At 34.9% G+C, this 17,817-nt stretch overlaps 1 protein-coding gene across 1 annotated transcript; it reads right to left on the bottom strand.

The window, feature by feature from the left end:
* Positions 1-671: 671 nt before the first annotated feature.
* On the bottom strand, positions 672-3,817 carry LOC143529348 (uncharacterized). The gene is made up of 3 exons (XM_077025167.1): positions 3,456-3,817; positions 2,807-3,359; positions 672-1,936 (listed from the first exon to the last, which is right to left on the bottom strand). Exons 1-3 carry the CDS (start codon positions 3,800-3,802, stop codon positions 1,019-1,021), a joined length of 1,818 nt encoding a protein of 605 aa, XP_076881282.1. The 5' UTR covers positions 3,803-3,817; the 3' UTR covers positions 672-1,018.
* Positions 3,818-17,817: the final 14,000 nt, after the last annotated feature.

Genomic DNA, 17,817 nt, shown 5'->3' with positions numbered 1-17,817 from the left:
AATACTATGTTTGATGAAAAGGACTGTCGAAGAAGAGTAGTTAACACATTAATTTTTTTTTTTATTTCTGGCTCTTAAAGGTTAATTATCACATCACGAAGAAGGGCATATCCGATGTCACTTTGTACGCCAAATATACATCACCTAGAGGACTGTAGTTCATTCATCATTATGTTTATGATATGCCCAAAATCTGAATGATTGTTTCTAATACAATTCCTATAGGTTGAGCGAACATCATACCGTTGAAGTATGAACCGAATGGCTGTTGCAAACGAAGAATTGAGTGTCTAGAGAAAAACCCTTTTATCGAAAGAGAATGACTGGCGTGTAATATTTAATCACGTGAAGACAAAAAGCACACGTGCTGCCACTTGTATGCCAAATATACGTTAATCACGGATAGTATGTGATACGCTAAGTTAGATCTTCATAATCTTGAACGATATTGCAAAATCTAAATGCATGCCCTCGATGCAATTCCTCTTAACAATACATTACGTTTAGCACACGTCATAATGTCATACCATTAAGAACTGGTTGGCCGTTGCATAGGGTAAAGGCGTGTCTATTGTACCACATAGAAAAAGACTTTGTCGAAAAAAATAGGGCTGACGTGTTACTTTTATCCCCAAATATTGCCTTAAGAGGATTTTCCATGTTATGCAAAGATAGAACTTCTTGATTTTGTTTGATACCATCCTTATTCTTCTTAAAATACATCAATTTAATTAAACTACTTTTAATGGTAATGTCTTTGAAGAATATTGTCTAAAGGTTTAAGAATTGTAAACCTAAGTACCAAGATTGTGACTCAAAATGAGTAGTTTTTTTTATCATTTAATCTAGAGAAGTCATTCATTACTTGCCCAAAAAGGGTATAAATTCAAAACACAAGTTGCTAGTTTTCTTAAACATATATTTATAAAACTAAAATAAACAAACCATCAAAGGTTAGACTAAAGTTTAGAATCATACCTGAAAACAAATCCTAACATCACTACACCACCATCACCATTCACCTCTTTGATCTTTTTTTGGTCTGTTTTGAATCCAATGTCTCCGAATCCACCACTGGTTCCCGGTTCCGTTTACCCAAAACCGCAGCCCTCTTTGGTGGCCGCCCGACACTCCTCTTCGCGGGGCTATCCTGTTCTTTCGTTTGTCGCCCGCCCGAACTCTTCTTACCCGCTTGATCTTTCTTTCCGCCACCACTGCCGCCCTTACTGCCACTACTTTTCTTCTGATCACTTTTGCTATCGTTCTCCGAACCACCATGGTCCGACGAGCTTTTCAATGAGCTAAGCAACGGCTCGTTGGACCGTTTCATTCGGTTCAAAAACTTGGCGGCACTTTGCTTCTTTTCTTCCGCTTCAGTTAGCTTTTTCTTCCTTTCGGGTTTGGTTTCTGACGTCTCGTTAACGGGTGATTTCCCTTTTTTCTTCGCGAGTAAATTAAACGAGTCTCGAGATTTTTTCGGGGTCTCGTCAGTCACTTTATCCGAGTTTTTATAATCCATTTGCTCTTTTTTCCCCGAAGAAGATCCCGCTGCTTTAGCTGTTATCGAGCTTCGTTTTCTACAAACAACGATCGGGCCTGTTAACTTGGGTTTGAGGAGTAACGAATCAGCTGGCTCGTTGGCCCGTTTTGTTGGCAAATTTGAAGATTTTGACGAGGATTGTTTATCGGTCGGTTTTGTATCGAGTTGTTGTTTCTTTATTGACAACATTTCAGTTAGAATAAGGTCTCGAAGATCAAGGGCTGCGATTGATTCTGGGGAATCTTTCGGGAAGAATATTCGGGTATTGCTAACGACAAGCAAAAGATCACGGAAGAATATATCGTTTCCATCGGAATACCAGCCTTGTTTAAGTCTGGTTTGTAGTATTTCATAATCAACGAATTCCCTAATTAAGCTTTTGTACCTCATCTTTTGCTGCAAAACATAAAAACCCATTTTCATTTTCTTTTATTTGTCGAATTCGACATGAAATATCAATTAAGCGTGTTTATAGGTTCAACCTGAAACTAACACGAACACGTTTAAACGAAAATCAAACACATAAACCTCATATTAGGTTTGGATGTTACTATCAAATGCATACCAATAAGTCCATAACTATTGTGGACCACATTGTACAAATTATATAAGTACCCTACAATAAATATCAACACAAAAAGATTATTTTAACTTTGACCATTTTAACTTTATATAGAAAAGAAAAAAAATAATATAATTAATTCATGTAGAAAGATTTTGATGATTATAGAAGATATGATACTTTTTTTTGTATATAAATTTTAAGATTACTAGCCATTTAAAGATGAAGACAAAAACATTTCATATCAAAATCTAAATAATAAATGTATGTGTGTACCCTACCGCAGACGTATTATTCCAATAACAAAATATATATATAAAAAAAACATACATATTAATACACTTATACTAATAAGTAATTACCATTTTGCCCTTGTAGTTTGGTTCATTTAATCCATTCAGCCTTAAAATTATTCCTTTTAGATAATTTAACCCCTGACGTTTAAATTTCGTAACCATTTCAGCCCATGATACTAACTTTTGTTAATTTGTTCTGTTAAACCTAAGGGTATTTAAGTCATTTTGCATGTCAAAACCATATGTAAAGTAACAGTGTAACACCATTTTATAGTTTGGGGGCTTTTGTGCCAAATAAATAATTTAATTTAAATAACATTAAAAAGCTTATATATATGTTTTATGGATTTAATAAATATTCGATTAAAGTATTTAAAAAATATATATATCTGTAAAATAATATTTCACCTGCTGGTCGATCTGCGGCTCGAGCACAGCCGAGCCAACCTTATGAAGCCTCTGAAACAAATGAACCAACGGTAATGATATAACAGGCACACTATCCGTCGACAGCTCATCCATCAACGCCCCCTTCTCCTTCCGCTTACTCGCCGAGCTCTGCACATCCGAGTTCTTCCCCTCACTCTTCGACTCGGCTATCGACTCAGGCGCCTCACTCACATCCCCATCCGGTTCACCTTTCCCCAACTCCGGTTCAACATTACCCGAACCCGGTTCAGTCCTCACTGGTTCATCACTTCCCGGTTTACTACCTTCCGGTTCGGTTTCCGACTTTTCCACCCCGGTTTCCAGGTTCCCGTTCGACCCGTTAACCGACTGGTTATCTCGATCAGAAACCGAATCGGAAGCCACCGGTTCAACCGTCTGGTTATTCGTTTCTAACATTTGTTCAATTTCGTTTTGGCTGTGGCTGTGGTTGTGCCCGAATTCTGACGTCATCATCTTCTCACCGTTAATTTCTTTTTCCTCCTTTAACTTTTTCACCTTCAATTGTAAAGTCCTGTATACAAAAAACCCAGATCTAAATTAGTTATATTATTATTATTATTATAACTAAATTAGATCTTGGTATAATATTAGGTTATGATGGTATTACGAGATGGATAGATGGCATTTCTGGAGGCCCTGTTGCAGTTCCGTGACTCGGGCGTTCCTCAACTGCTCGAGCCAGGGAACTGCGACGTGAAGCCGGTTCTCCAAACCGATGACGTCGGCGGCGCCGTCATCGGAGTGGTTGAACCGGCGTTTGAGTTTGGTGTAATTCTGTTGGCAGTCAACAGGAGTGATGAGGATCGAGGTCCGTCTTTGGAGCTCGGAGGATATCAAGTCCCATTCGGTGCCGAAACGTTTGACGGCGTGGCCTAGCAACAGGTTCTCCCATGTGCCCCAAGCTGGCGCCGGCACCGGCTTTGTATCATCCGGCTCGTGGTCCGATTTCGCCATGTTTTTGTTTGCTTATTTTAGCTTTCGGCTCGGCTTGGGTTATAATGTTATATACTAGGGACTGGTTTTATGAAAAGTGTGACATGAAGCGGAATTACGGTTTTGTTCTTTGGATTTATGAGTTTTCAGTTAATGACATTCTTAAATTCATTAATACTGAATATTAAGACCATTTCTAGTCATTACGTAATTAATTAAATATTATATTTTTATATTTTTGTCAGTATTGCTCCAAATTTACTCGTTAAATAAAATAATTTTCTACTTCCTTTACTTATAGATACTCTATATAAAATAGAAAACGCACCCACAATAATGCGGATGACATGTTGGTAATGCTCTAAAATAAATAAAATAGGAACGTGTAGTCGTGCATGGTACGGTTGTTTGGTTTTGGGTTGAAAACTAAACAAAAGCAAAAAATTATTTTTGGGTTTTTAAAAGTTGGTTGGTTTCTATTTTTTTTGGTATTTTGGATTGGCTTAAGTGTTTTGATTTGGCGATTGAGCGTGAAAAAATTGGATCGAAACACAAAATTGATTAAAATGTTCATTAGTTTCGGCCTTTTTTTAGTTAGTAACTAAATGATTATTATGCATTTAAGGCAAAATATTTGAGTTACATGTTAAAGTGATTATAAATTACATCAAATTCAACATAAAAAATGAAAATTCAAAAGTTTAGTTTGGTTTTTAGGTTTTAATTTCACGCAAATCTGAAACTATCCGAATTTTTTTTTTGCACGAAAATATAGAACAACCATCGGTTTTTATGTCCCGTCTTTTTGGTTTTAGATCGGTTTCCTGGTTTTCTGTACACTCATAAAATAAGGAGTTAATTAATCTGAAAAATAGTTACTTTTAAAGGATTTATTTATGTTTTAAAAAGGTTAAAGAATCATATCTGCATTTAAGCATTTAGCACTTTAGTCCCGAATTAATGGTTGACTTGCTTCACCTAATTAATATTAATAAATTATTCAATATAATAAACAAATATCTAAAGTTAATAAATACTAGGGAGATCCAACTCGGGCATAAGTTTGTTGGATTCGATATAGTCGCTATAGAAAATGAAAAAGAAAGCCTAAAAATATAATCGTAATTTTCTTAGATAAGAAAAATGGTATTGAAACTTGTTTGTTTTGTTATTTTTCTATTATATTGCGTTCAAACTCACGTTATTAAACTCGCGCATTGTGATGGGTATCAAACGAAATGTGAAACTCAAAAAGTTTAACATGTGCTTTAACTGATTAGCTAAATACGGGACTTAATTTAAAAAGATAAAAAGAATTGAAGAATTCAACAGGTAATAAAAGAATCAAAAAGAAATTTAAAAATAAAAATAAATTCTTGTACATGTGGCTTTTCATTAATGAAGAGTTTATGGTTGACAGGAACACAAAAAAAAAATGATACAAGCAACTCATTTACAAAATAATGTAACATATAACAGCGGTAAATCCCATTTTCCTATCCTCACACAAAAAGTAAAAGAAGGTTAGCCGAATAAAATAACTTATTTGAAGTTATAAGTTATATTATTCAAGACTCCACTTTCTCATGCCTTACATGAGCGTCAGGTACACATTTTGTCATCATGATAGACCAACACTACAACCTCTCATGATCTTGTGAGTTCGTATCATCAACCATGAAAAATAATAATAATAATAATAATAATAATAATAATAATAATTTACATAAAAGGCATGTGAATATTAAAGACAAAACACCTCAATTTGAAGCATGCTTTTTCTCACAATAATTAAAACATTTAAAGCACATCACGTATGTTACGAACATCGCTAATATTTCTGACATTGTAGTTAGATATAGCGATTATAACGAATGTTAACGAATATAGATATGCATTCATGACAATATGGCTATTTAACATTGTAACCTCTAGCATCTCCCGTTAGACGTTTATATGTCAAGTGATTTTATATTCATCACTGAGTCCAAATATTCTCATCATCATACAAATGTATTCATTCGGTCGACACATGAACTTCAGATAAGCATGCTAACAACGAGAACTTCATGAAATATCATCACAAAAATATATCATTTCAGTTTTTATTGTTAGGATAACTCACTACTACAAAATGACCTTTTAGAAGCGGTCCGTTTTTCTAGTTAGAAGCAGTTCACTCCCGGAATCGCTTCTAAACCAAATTAAACTTTAGGAACGGCTTTAAATATTTGAGATGTCCATGTAGAGGCGGTTTCTCTAGCCAAACCACTTCTAAACCATTTAAATTTAAATTGAAACGGCTAAATCTCGACCATATATGAAAAACACTTCAATCTTTACCCATTCGTGTATGTCATGTACCCGTGTCACCCACTCACGCTAACATCATCTAGTTAAACCCAAAAGTACTCTAGTCTCTAGCATGTTTTACATAAAGGTTCATATGAAATACCACATGCAAGTCCCATTACAACAATCTATAATGACAAAATGAAATTATGGCTTGACAACCTATTCATAGGGATGGTAATGGGTCAGGTTCGGGTCGGGTTTAGGTATCCCAAACACATAGCAAAGGCATTTCGCTATATATATATATATGTATGTATGTATAACTACGATATGGTGCTTTTGGACGGCGAGAAACGAGCTTAAATTTTAAAGGAAGCCTACCTTTTTGGATATGGGAATACCTAGGTGGTATGGTGGTTTTTCTACTAGGGCTAGTATCTTGCTAGTCGATCTCTGATAGTTGGTGTGTTTTAGTAAAACTGGTTTTCTTGATCTTAAAAAAAACCCAACACAAATGATAAGTGAAATACACAATTGGCTTATGAATCAATATCGATGATTCCATAACGCAATATTTGAATCTTAAAGGATTTGAAAAAAATAAAATAAAATTTAAAGCATATTTTTATCTCCCAATAATTAATAAACTCAAGACTGTGTGCGTCTTTCACGTAAGAACATAATGGTTTTACTCATTCAACGTAATTAGAGTAATGTTTAATTAATGGAAAAGAAGAAAAGAAAAGAATATGATGTGAATGATATCATTGGCCGAAGCAATTATTGTCATGTAGTGATGTTAACCACCCCCCCCCCCCCCCCCCTTTTCCAAGACCGCTCTTAAAACACCGCCATGTAGCCATATTACTGTTGTTATCGTCCTACAAAATAGTGGGCATTAAGCCGCTACAAATGCCCCAACATATGAAATGACCCATCAACATTCTTGGGTGGTATACCGTACATATATAATGATAAAAGATCCAATACACTAATGCTTATCGTATAAATACGTACGCGAATTCCGTTTTTCACGAATCGATCCATGAAATCACAGCCAAACATCTCGGAATCGTCAATACATATCAAATCAATCATTGCTTCACCAAAAAAAACAGTTTTGGATGGTTAATCGATCAATTTTTCCTATTTTTTCACCAAGATGGTTTTTGAGCGTTTAAGGTTTTGTGAGCGTTTTCTGAGCGTTTTAGGTTTTTGTCTTTGTTTTTTGCCTTTGAGCGTCTCGCATACCTACCGTACGTTAAGCATTAGCGTACAGTGCTTGCACCCTATATATAATTATCAGCCTTTTAATAAGAGAAACGTAAGGTTTTTTTATTTTTATCATCTTACCGAGTACCGACTATCACATTGTTGTGGCAGTGGTTTCTATTTCTGGAATCATTATTAATCTAATAACATTAAAGGTTATAATATTTTATTGTTATTAGTATTGTTATTAATTATTATTCTAGGTTTTCCGAATCCGTTACCAGTCTCACCAATAATGATCTAGATAGGTGATAAACTGATAATGACAACATGAAAACAATAAAATCATTAAATTTCTTCAATTAAAATATAACTAATCTATAACTTGTAGACATAATAAATGTTAACATATGATTATGAAGAAAAGGTTACAAATCAACATGTGTATATCAGTATATGAATATTTGTAAACCGACTGAAGAAACACCTATTAAATCGGAGTCTTTATTATAAGTATTTCCACGAGGTATATAGGATATTGAAAACCATAAATCCCAACTAATGATCTAGATATGCAAAATGCACAGCGCTGATAAGGAATAAAAGTCTACAATTTATAGTTGAATGCCTGGAATGTTCTTTGGGCTACGTGTCATATTGGAATATTCGCTCTGCCCCCTCTGTGGCCAACGTAGCGGAGATTGTGGAGGCTGTTTCGCGTGGGTCTCACTGTGTAGTAGGGTTGTCATCTTTATATAGTTGTCAAAGTGGTTCTAGCATGTAACTTCTATACATGTGGCGCAACCCATATAGTTCTTATTCCTCATGTATAGTTTAGGTACCAATAGTTGTTCTCATGTGTGTACCTTCTATCTAGGTGGCTCTCCAGATTGGCCCCTTATGGGGGGAGTCCGTGGGTTGCCTTGTGGTGGTTTCCTTCCAATATACTGACCTTTAATGATTTGGTTTTGACCCGGATCCAAACGGAGTCCAAGATGATATATTTTCGCTGACTAATTCAAATCTCATATCTTGTTTCTTAGTATCGCAAATCTACACATGGTTATTATGTATAAAATAAATTTTATTAAATACAATATATAGATATTGTTATGCATATAGTTTTAATAATAATTAACTAAATAATATATATTATATTTGTATATGGATTTAAAACCATAAATTTACATACGTATAACTACAATAGTATAATAATAGTTAACTATAACAAATAATCATAAAACTACTCGTAAAGTCGCAAAGCTAGTTCGAGATTTAGTCACAGGGACGGATCTATGCACATGGGTACGAGTTCACGGAAACCCACTAAGTTTCGGAATTTTTATAGAATACCTATACAAAATATGAGAGTGAACCCACATATATTTTATGAGTGAACTCATAGACAAACTGGATCAATGGTTTGGTGGTAAACATGTTGTTATTCCATTGTAAGGATCTAGGTTCGATTCCCTGTTCAGATATGCAGATGAGTAGTGTAGATCTATGTCTTCATCATTTTAACATATTAATAAACTAAAAATCCAATATAACTTGTATCATACAAAACTAAATTAACATAAAATCCGAATATTAACTAAATAAGTTTATGTAAGGAGATATGAAAGTAATCAAATTGCTAAATTAGTACACTTATAACTAAACTAACATAAAATATGAATATTATCAAAATAAGTTTGTGTAAGGAGATACCAAAAGTAATCAAATTGCTATATTAGTACACTTATAATATAGTTAAAAACATTTTGACTTTTGATTGCCTAACTTGAAAAAGTTATCACTGCTTTAGTTGTAACACAGGACACCGCCTTTCTGTCATGAGTGATGTATATGTTTTTTGCATGTGTTATTGAAAGGAAGCTCTTTCAATATTTTTCGGTCGAAGATGTAATGCTAGTAGGTATTTAAAAGATGAAAACTTGTAGAGAACAAGTATAAAGTATTTTTTTTATTCGAAAAGACTATCGAACTTATAATGTTTTTAAGTTTCTAAGGATGATGTTTTTTTTTGTTATTGCATCGTATTTTTATAATGTGATAAACCTTAACCGATCTGAATTGTCGAACCGATCCAAACAGTAAACCGTTGAACCGACTCGAACAGTGAACCCACTGGAAAAAATTCCTGGATCCGTCACAGTATTTAGATGTACAGTTTATTAGGAATTAAATTTCATATTATTAGTCACGGGACAAGAATAGACAACAGTATGATACCAACGAGCTAGAAGACATGACGTGTTCACTTTCTACATGAATCACATGTCTTTTGTTTAGTATTTAAACTACTTAAGTTGACTAATGAATCAATAAAAGTAAGCCCATGCCCAGCCCATATTGGCCTCTTTGTAATTTATTAGTTAGCCCATTTGTTTGGACTTAGATGGAGTTGGACCTGGATGTAAAAAAGCCTAAACAAAACCTAATATGTTTTTGTAATAACCAATCAGCCCAAGCCCACACTCATCAATGTATATATTTAGAATTTAGTCATTTAGATTATAGAGCTTATATAAGGGGTGTGCACTTAACCGAAAATACCAGCCCAAAACCAAAAGAGTCCAAAATAACAGTTTTGGTTCGATTTTGTGTTCTGCATAAACCGAATAAAATGTAAAATCCTAACTGACTATTTTTTATGCACTTTTAATCTTATAACATGGTTTCTGCATATATGGGATGTACGATTATGTTTTGTCAACTTGGATATGTGTTCTACTTTTTAACGGTAATCGGTTGTGTTTTATCAACTTGGATGAGATTAAATCTTTTTAAAATTGTTTGTTATTGAATTTATGAATCTTTAATTTTAAAGTTAACTATCGTTTATTAGCCCTAAATACTTAAGGCCCAAATACACATTATTCTATCAATGAATAACATAGTTTACTACACAATAATTCTTGGAAAGTAAAGACAGATAAGAGAAAGGAGAAGACGGCCTATTGAGCCTGATCCGGTGGGTCAGCCTATCCCAAACCTGTCCACTGGGGTCTAGTTCAATTGGGCCACAGTAAATAGGAAATTAAAATAACGACAAAAATAATACTTGTATATCGATAACAAAAGGTGGTGAAGAAAACTATAGTTATAAGTTAATAACAGTTTAAAAAGCTAAGGCCCGACAACTCCATGAGGGCTAGGCCTATGCCGTCTCGGGTCCGTTTTTGATGCGGGCCTGAAATCTTATTAAAAAACAAAAGTTATATATCTAAAAGTTTATATAAAAGCCAGAGTTTATAGAAAGGACATAAAATTTTCCAAAAATCCAAATGTAAACAAAATAATGGATTTGGACGTTCTAAGTTCTAATATATCCAGTTAGTTGATAAATGATATGGCAAGCCATCGTAATCGGGAATTTAAAAGTCACGGGTCTAACGGACACGCGTCTAGTCATCTTGGGAAAAAATTATATAAGACCCATTTTCATGCTTGTTTTTAACTTTTTGGCACTCGAAATTTCTAGGGCAGGCATAATAAATGTAAAGACAGTAAACCTCGATGTCAATAACATTTATATGACATCTTCAAGAACTCATCTCTGACCATGTATGGGTAGAGATGTAACTTACAAGAAGCCGGGTCATAGAGTGCTCAAATGACCAAACTTGTCCGTTTTAAGAGAAAATAGGGTGGACACGTTATTAAACATAGATAACAAAATGGAGCACCAACATAAATACATTATACATTCATATTCACCACAACCACAACCCCCTTCTTAGCGAACCAACAACGAGACTGCCATTGGCTATGTGTTGGGGAATTTCTGCAAACGATTATCTTTGGATATCTGAGAGTCGTGAAAACACTATCAGATCAAAATTATTTGTGGTTCCCAAATATTTTGACGGATGAAACTCAGACTTATGAGCAAGAATCAAGTATGGATTTGTGTATGTTATGATGAACCAGAAGAAGCTACGTATGATCAAGATGAATAATATATTAGGGTTGGGTCAGTTATAACTGCTTAGCAGTTATCACAAAAACATGTTTGAAATTCAAAAACATAAAAAGACGCTCATGTTGTTTCATTAAAATTAATAATATATATCGGTTACAAAATTTAATATAATTAAATTTCAAACACGATTTTAATGAAGCAACAAATGTCCGAAATAAAAATTTTCTAAGCTGACCTGGTAGCTCGACCCCAGCCAGGGGCGCTGCCCCTTAGACCCTACCAGGGGCTGCCGCCCCTCGCACCCCGCTACCAGGGGCGCTGTCCCCGGACCCCCGCCCCCTTGGACCCCCCATGACTTAGGGGCTTCGCCACTAAGTACCAATAGTATTATAAATTATAATAAGATCAAATAAGTGTGCACCCCGCACCCGACTTATTTAGATTCGTATTACAATTAACTTGATCAACAAGTTAATCCTTAATTACACTAAAATCACTAATACTATCCATCATGGAGCACCATCGTACACTTAAGTGGGCAACAAAAGAACGAAATTGAGGGAGAATACATATGTGTGGTGTGAGTTGCTAGCAAAATTTTGTTAAGCGTTAAAGCCTTATTGTTTTCTTTTTTTTATAGTGAGTATTCTTATTATGTAATTTTTTTTTAAACAAGTAATGGTTTGTTTGGGTATGTATGTATTGTGACAACCAAATTTACTATTGATGTTTTGGCTTGGTTTTAAAAGTGTGAGTAGCAATGAGGCGATGGGTTCCACAGCCACAACGTGAGGCGCACCGCAGTCCGCATTACATAATAGGGCGCATGGTGTATATATAATTTGTTTTTTTTACATAGGTTTTATCCAAACTTTTGCTATACATATTATCTGCATATGATATAACACGAATCAACAAAATGTTTAGTAGTCACAGATGTTAGGACTTGCGCTTGTGTGCTTCTTGCATTTAGTACTTTTTTATCCAAACCTTTTTTTAATGGCTAATTTGGGTCACTGACGGATCACTAACCCACCAGATAATTTCGATTCAACCTCAAGAGAAAACTCACTTAAAAGTTTTAAAACCCTCCGGCCCAACTTGAGCCCTCTTTTTTTTTCTTTTTTTTTCCAAATGACACTTGGAAACCCCCCCCCCAATAAAAAATAAAAATCTAAGTATTAGAGATCATTGATTACCCCGTCTCAACTGCCACTAAACAAATAGATCTCTTTATTTATACTTTTTTCCTAAGAAAACTTATTTAAATGTCGAATTCATTTTGATAAAAAAAAATAAACAAATCAACCAAACCAAATCGATACTATTTTATTCTAACACAATTTGGTTGATCTGTACTCGTTTTGATCTTTATTTCTAAAGCTTGAGCTTGGCTTGTGAATAGTTTTTCAAGCTTAAATCGGCTCATCTACTATTAATTAATTATTATTTTTATATATTAAGTTATTTATATATATTTTTTTCCAAATATAATTTTATTAATATTAATAATTATTTAGTTGTTTTTCATAACAATTTACATATTAATTAACAATTAGTATTATTGTTATGGCAGGCTCGTTAATTAAGCTTCCGTTAATTAAACAAGCATACTTTTAGACTAGGACTCGTTTTAGCTCGACTTGATTGAGTTTTTTCACGAGGAGCTCGGCTTGTATCCATCCATAATCCAACCCACACCACCCCACCCCACCCCACGCCACCCATTTTGCTATGTTCTATATCGAATTATGCAACATTTAATCCGTAAAAAAGGGTATGGGTTGTATTAATGGGTATGCGAGTGTCTATTTACTTTTTAAATAAAAGGCCAATGGTATAATAAATTGATTTATGTCGTTGCATGCATTATAAATATGAATATTTTCTAGCTCCACGTTTTAAATGGCATGTAATTCGTGCATCAAAAGTCAAAATGAGTAAAAGTTGTAAACTATAATAATTAAAGTGTTAAACGTGTTTTATAATTTATAATGTGTAGACAATCTTAGGCTCTTAGACTGGTCACTATGGTGAGGGCGTTTCGAAGCCCTCCATCGTGACACGTCACCGCCACGTAAGCAATAAGGGGCATCGAAGCCCGCCTCGCTATGATTTAATGCCTCCAAAGGCGCCCCTATATATATATATATGCATATGTATGTATATATATATGCATATGTATGTATATGTGTGTGAGAGAGGGACCCACATTCACCATCAACCGCGCCGGCCGTTGGAACCATCCAACCTTCAGCGCCCTTGGTTGTACCGCGCTCCACGGCGGTGTTCGGCGCCCAACGGCGCCCGCCACCTCAGCCATGGGCGCCCCATAGCGAGCAGTCTTAGCCAACCTCATGAAAAACCAAGCCTATGGGCTTGGTTTTTTTTTTAATGGCCTTGCTTATTTTAAAAAGCTACTAAAAGGATGTGGTGTTAAAGAAAATCGTAAATCAGGAAACCATATCAATAACAAGGAAAAAACGAACCTAATTGTAAATTTGGTTTCTGATTGGGTTTCTAATCGTATTTAAACTGTGAATTCAGATATTGTTCGGTTATCAGATTCACTTCACATCCTTGTTTTAAAAATATCATAGTTGACAAGTACAAGTGTACAAATAAGAAGACGTGGCGTTGGTAAAAGCTTAGGTGCATGTTTTCGAAAACTATGACATCGGTAACCATTAAAGATTTTTAGTTATTATATAAATAAATTAAATTATTTAAATAAAAAAACTGTTGGAACTTCAGGAAGTTAGGGATAATATTATCACTTTAGGGCATGAAAAGAAAAAGGATGAAGGAATACATTTAGATTGTTGCTAAACGTATTTTTAGTTTTACTAAACATATCCACTCACTTTGTATTTAAGAAATACAATTTAAAATCTTTTTTTTTTAATTTACATCTCATGTTATTTGTTGATCTTAATATCTTTTAGAAAGAATCCATTCGAAGTATATGATTGGGATGAAATCAATCACATATTAAATTATATATATGATATATCTTTGAAAAATAAGCCTGAAACTGTAAACCCTAAACCCGAAATCATAAAAAGAAAACACAACTTGTAAGAAAATAATCTGAAATCCTTAATTTTGTGCTAATTTGTTAACTATATGATTTCGAGGGGTAATATGAAAGTTGGTTTTTCAGAGGGGGGGGGGGTATGACAAGCAACAAGGGATGTGTTTAGCCTGGCCATATATTTAATGTAGCGTTGATGTCAAAGAAACACGAAACCTGAGAAATGTAGGAAAATTGAATGGCGCCCACCAGCCTAGCAGAGATTAGAGAAAATAAACGGTGGCTCCGAAACACAATATGTGACTATGTGTGTATAGTTATGTAAACGTTAAGTATTTTGTAAATAAAAAGCATTTTTAAAAATCAAACTTTAAAAAGGTTAGGTCGTTAAAACTTTAGATGAATATTTAAAGACTAACCCAAATTAACCACAAATATACCTTAAATTATTTAACTATTATTAACTAATAACTTCAATTTACTAAAAACATAATATTTGAAGGAAAAAAAAAAGATAAGACATCACTTGATGTAGGTGATGAGTGATTGGTGACTAAGATGCAATATAACACATCCAATAAACTTCTGATGCTATCCATGCTCTGGATTTTGTCAAACCCATCATAACCACATACTCAAATCTCCCAAGTCACGTATTCGGGTTGATTATTTTTATCTTAATATTATGTGGCAAATACTCATACAGTCATGCATTCATACATCATACATGTTGCTTCATAAGTTTTGAGACCACAGCATAAAAGTTTGTGGGTAATAAATTGAAAAACAAAAACAAACAAACTTGAATATTATTGGACCAAAGCCTTACTGATTTCCAATTAATACCCTCCCGTAAGAATTCATACAACCATACTATCTTGTAAGTTGTAATTTTCAAATAACAAAAGTATAATCCAGTCACTCTTGCTTAGGCTACATGAAACAATCCAATCAGAGTCTTGCTTCATGTTATCTTTGTTCATCTATCGGGCAGTAGTAAAATACGAACCATTAGGTTCTTAATTCATTTCTAAAAGTTACTGTACGAATCATTCGTACAATTGAATTTTTGAACATAGGAGGCAAATGTAAATGATTGTAGCATATAATATATCTGTATAATATTGAACGACAGACTATATATGTGGCGCATAGCCAAATGGATGTGGGACGCATTTTGACAAGTGATCGAATTTATGAAACAAAATGTATATGAGCATACGTTATCCCATGGTTGATTTTATGTGGGTTGTAGCCAAATGTGTATTGGGACATGCCCTATCACATGGCCGATTATGTTTTAGTTGAAGCTAGAACTTAAAGTTAAAGGCCAAAATTATACAAAAATCATAAGATATTTTCTTAATAAATGGAAGCTAAAACTTACAATGAAAACGTTCAAATGAAACTTTAAAAACAAAAATACTAATCGACATACCTTTTTATATAATATTTTTGATGAGCAAGGGTGTAAACGAGATGAGTGTAAGGCCCCGTTCCCGGTAGCCCTACTTTAGCGTCGGATTTACTCATAAACATAGTTCTACAAATCAGAGTTTATTAAAACTTTCGCGGAATACAAAATATCAATCATTTGTTACAAAACATTAAATCTTTCCTTTGATACCATAACACAAAACTTTATATTTAAAACATCTTTTCGTCTTTCTTCAGATGCCAGCCGTTCAATCTATGCCATGTGCCACCCTCATGCTAACTCTATAATCAGCTCACCTGCGTGCATACTAAAAGTCAGCTACGCTGAGTGAGTTATAGTTAATCAGACGCCATACAATACATACTCATATCATACCTTCGTACATATCCGAAGATACATATCCATACTTAACCAATCACCCTACTACCATACATACATACATACCTACAATCACTAACCTCAGTCTACCGAGAGTACGTTCATAGTCCGCCGTCTATACCTGTACTCAAAGTCGTAAACACGTAAAAGGTCCGCAGTCCTTACCTATGTTCACCAGTTATGGTACGTGCAAGGTCCGCAGTCCTTCCCTCTACCATCCTATATTGACAACAAGTACAAGTTCCTCAGTCCTTCCCTATGTTGCAACCTAAACCATAGCACGCACGAAGTCCGCAGTCATCCCCTATGCTAACACAAATATAGCACGTATAAGGTCTGCAGTCCTTTCCTGTGCTGACGCCTATCAACAATACGTATAAGTTCCGCAGTCCTTATCAACGTTGGCGTCAATCACCTATAACCATAGCACGTACGAAGTCCGCAGTCTTCCTCTATGCTACCACAACACAAATACAGCACGTATAAGGTCCACAGTCCTTTCCTGTGCTGACGCCTATCTACATTACGTATAAGATCCGCAGTCCTTATCTACGTTGGCGTCTATATCCTATAACACGTATAAGGCCCACCGTCCCTATCTACGTTTACATCTATCATCTACATCACGTATAAGGCCCGCATTCCTTAACTACGCCATCACCTGCCAAGTCTATGTTCAACAGAAGTTAGAGGGATTCGCCATCCTAACTTACTATGTCGAACGTAGGACTCACGTACCATTAGTGTACATGTATACACATACTTCACATATACAATAATTACATTATAGCATAAGAACACTCTAGGCGTTCTTTACATCATTCATTTAACAACCATACCCCTTGTCGATACGTGCAATATCCGAAGATCGTTCACGCCCCGACAAGTGTTCATTTGTAATGTTCATACATCTTCGATATATAATATTTGTACCTTTATTTTTAACCTGACAGTACGCGCAATATCCGAAGATCGTTCGCGTACCGACAAGCAATCATTCATATCTATCATATATATCACATATGGCATACACTTATCACTTAGGATAAATGTATTAACAACACATCGAGTATGCACACAGCCCCGAAAACATAACAAGGAATGGGGCTAGAAACTAACCTGATCTCAGCTACTTCTTCTGTTAACGGTTACTCCTTCTCGAGCCGTGCGCGTCTAACTGTTTAATAATTGAATATCAAATACTACTCTAGCCACTCTCATTGCTACTTAATCAGTCTTACGCGTCTAAGCCGGTTTTACTTCATTGAATCATTACCGGTTAGTTAATCGTTACTCGTTAAACTTTTAAAGGTATCTTTCATAATTTATCAAAGTCCAAGGGCTAATATGTAATTACATAATTCTTTTCTAAGTCCAGGGACCATTCTGTCTTTATATTAAACTCCTAGTTCGTTACTTTGCCCATAACGAATTGGGTAAAGAATCATCCTCTGATTCGCTAAGCTCCCATAACGAACTAGCTAACGAATCACCCTCTGATTCGCTAAGCTCCCATAACGAACTAGCTAACGAATCACCCTCTGATTCGCTAAGCTCCCATAACGAACTAGCTAAAGAATCACCCTCTGATTCTCTAAGTTTCCTTAGCGAACTAGCTAAAGAATCACCCTCTAGTTCTCTAAGTTTCCTTAGCGAACTAGGGTTAGGTCAGGGAACATTCCCTGACACCGTTATCTTTTCCGGCGCCGTCATCGCCGGAAAACCGCGTTTTCGCCGGAAAAACGAGA

Source organism: Bidens hawaiensis, unplaced genomic scaffold (assembly GCF_021521415.1).
Source record: "Bidens hawaiensis isolate Kalapana, Puna unplaced genomic scaffold, B.hawaiensis_p1.1 tig00008535_1, whole genome shotgun sequence".
Lineage (NCBI taxonomy): Eukaryota > Viridiplantae > Streptophyta > Magnoliopsida > Asterales > Asteraceae > Bidens > Bidens hawaiensis.
Note: the sequence above shows the minus strand (reverse complement) of the source record. Positions and strands in the feature narration are given on the sequence as shown.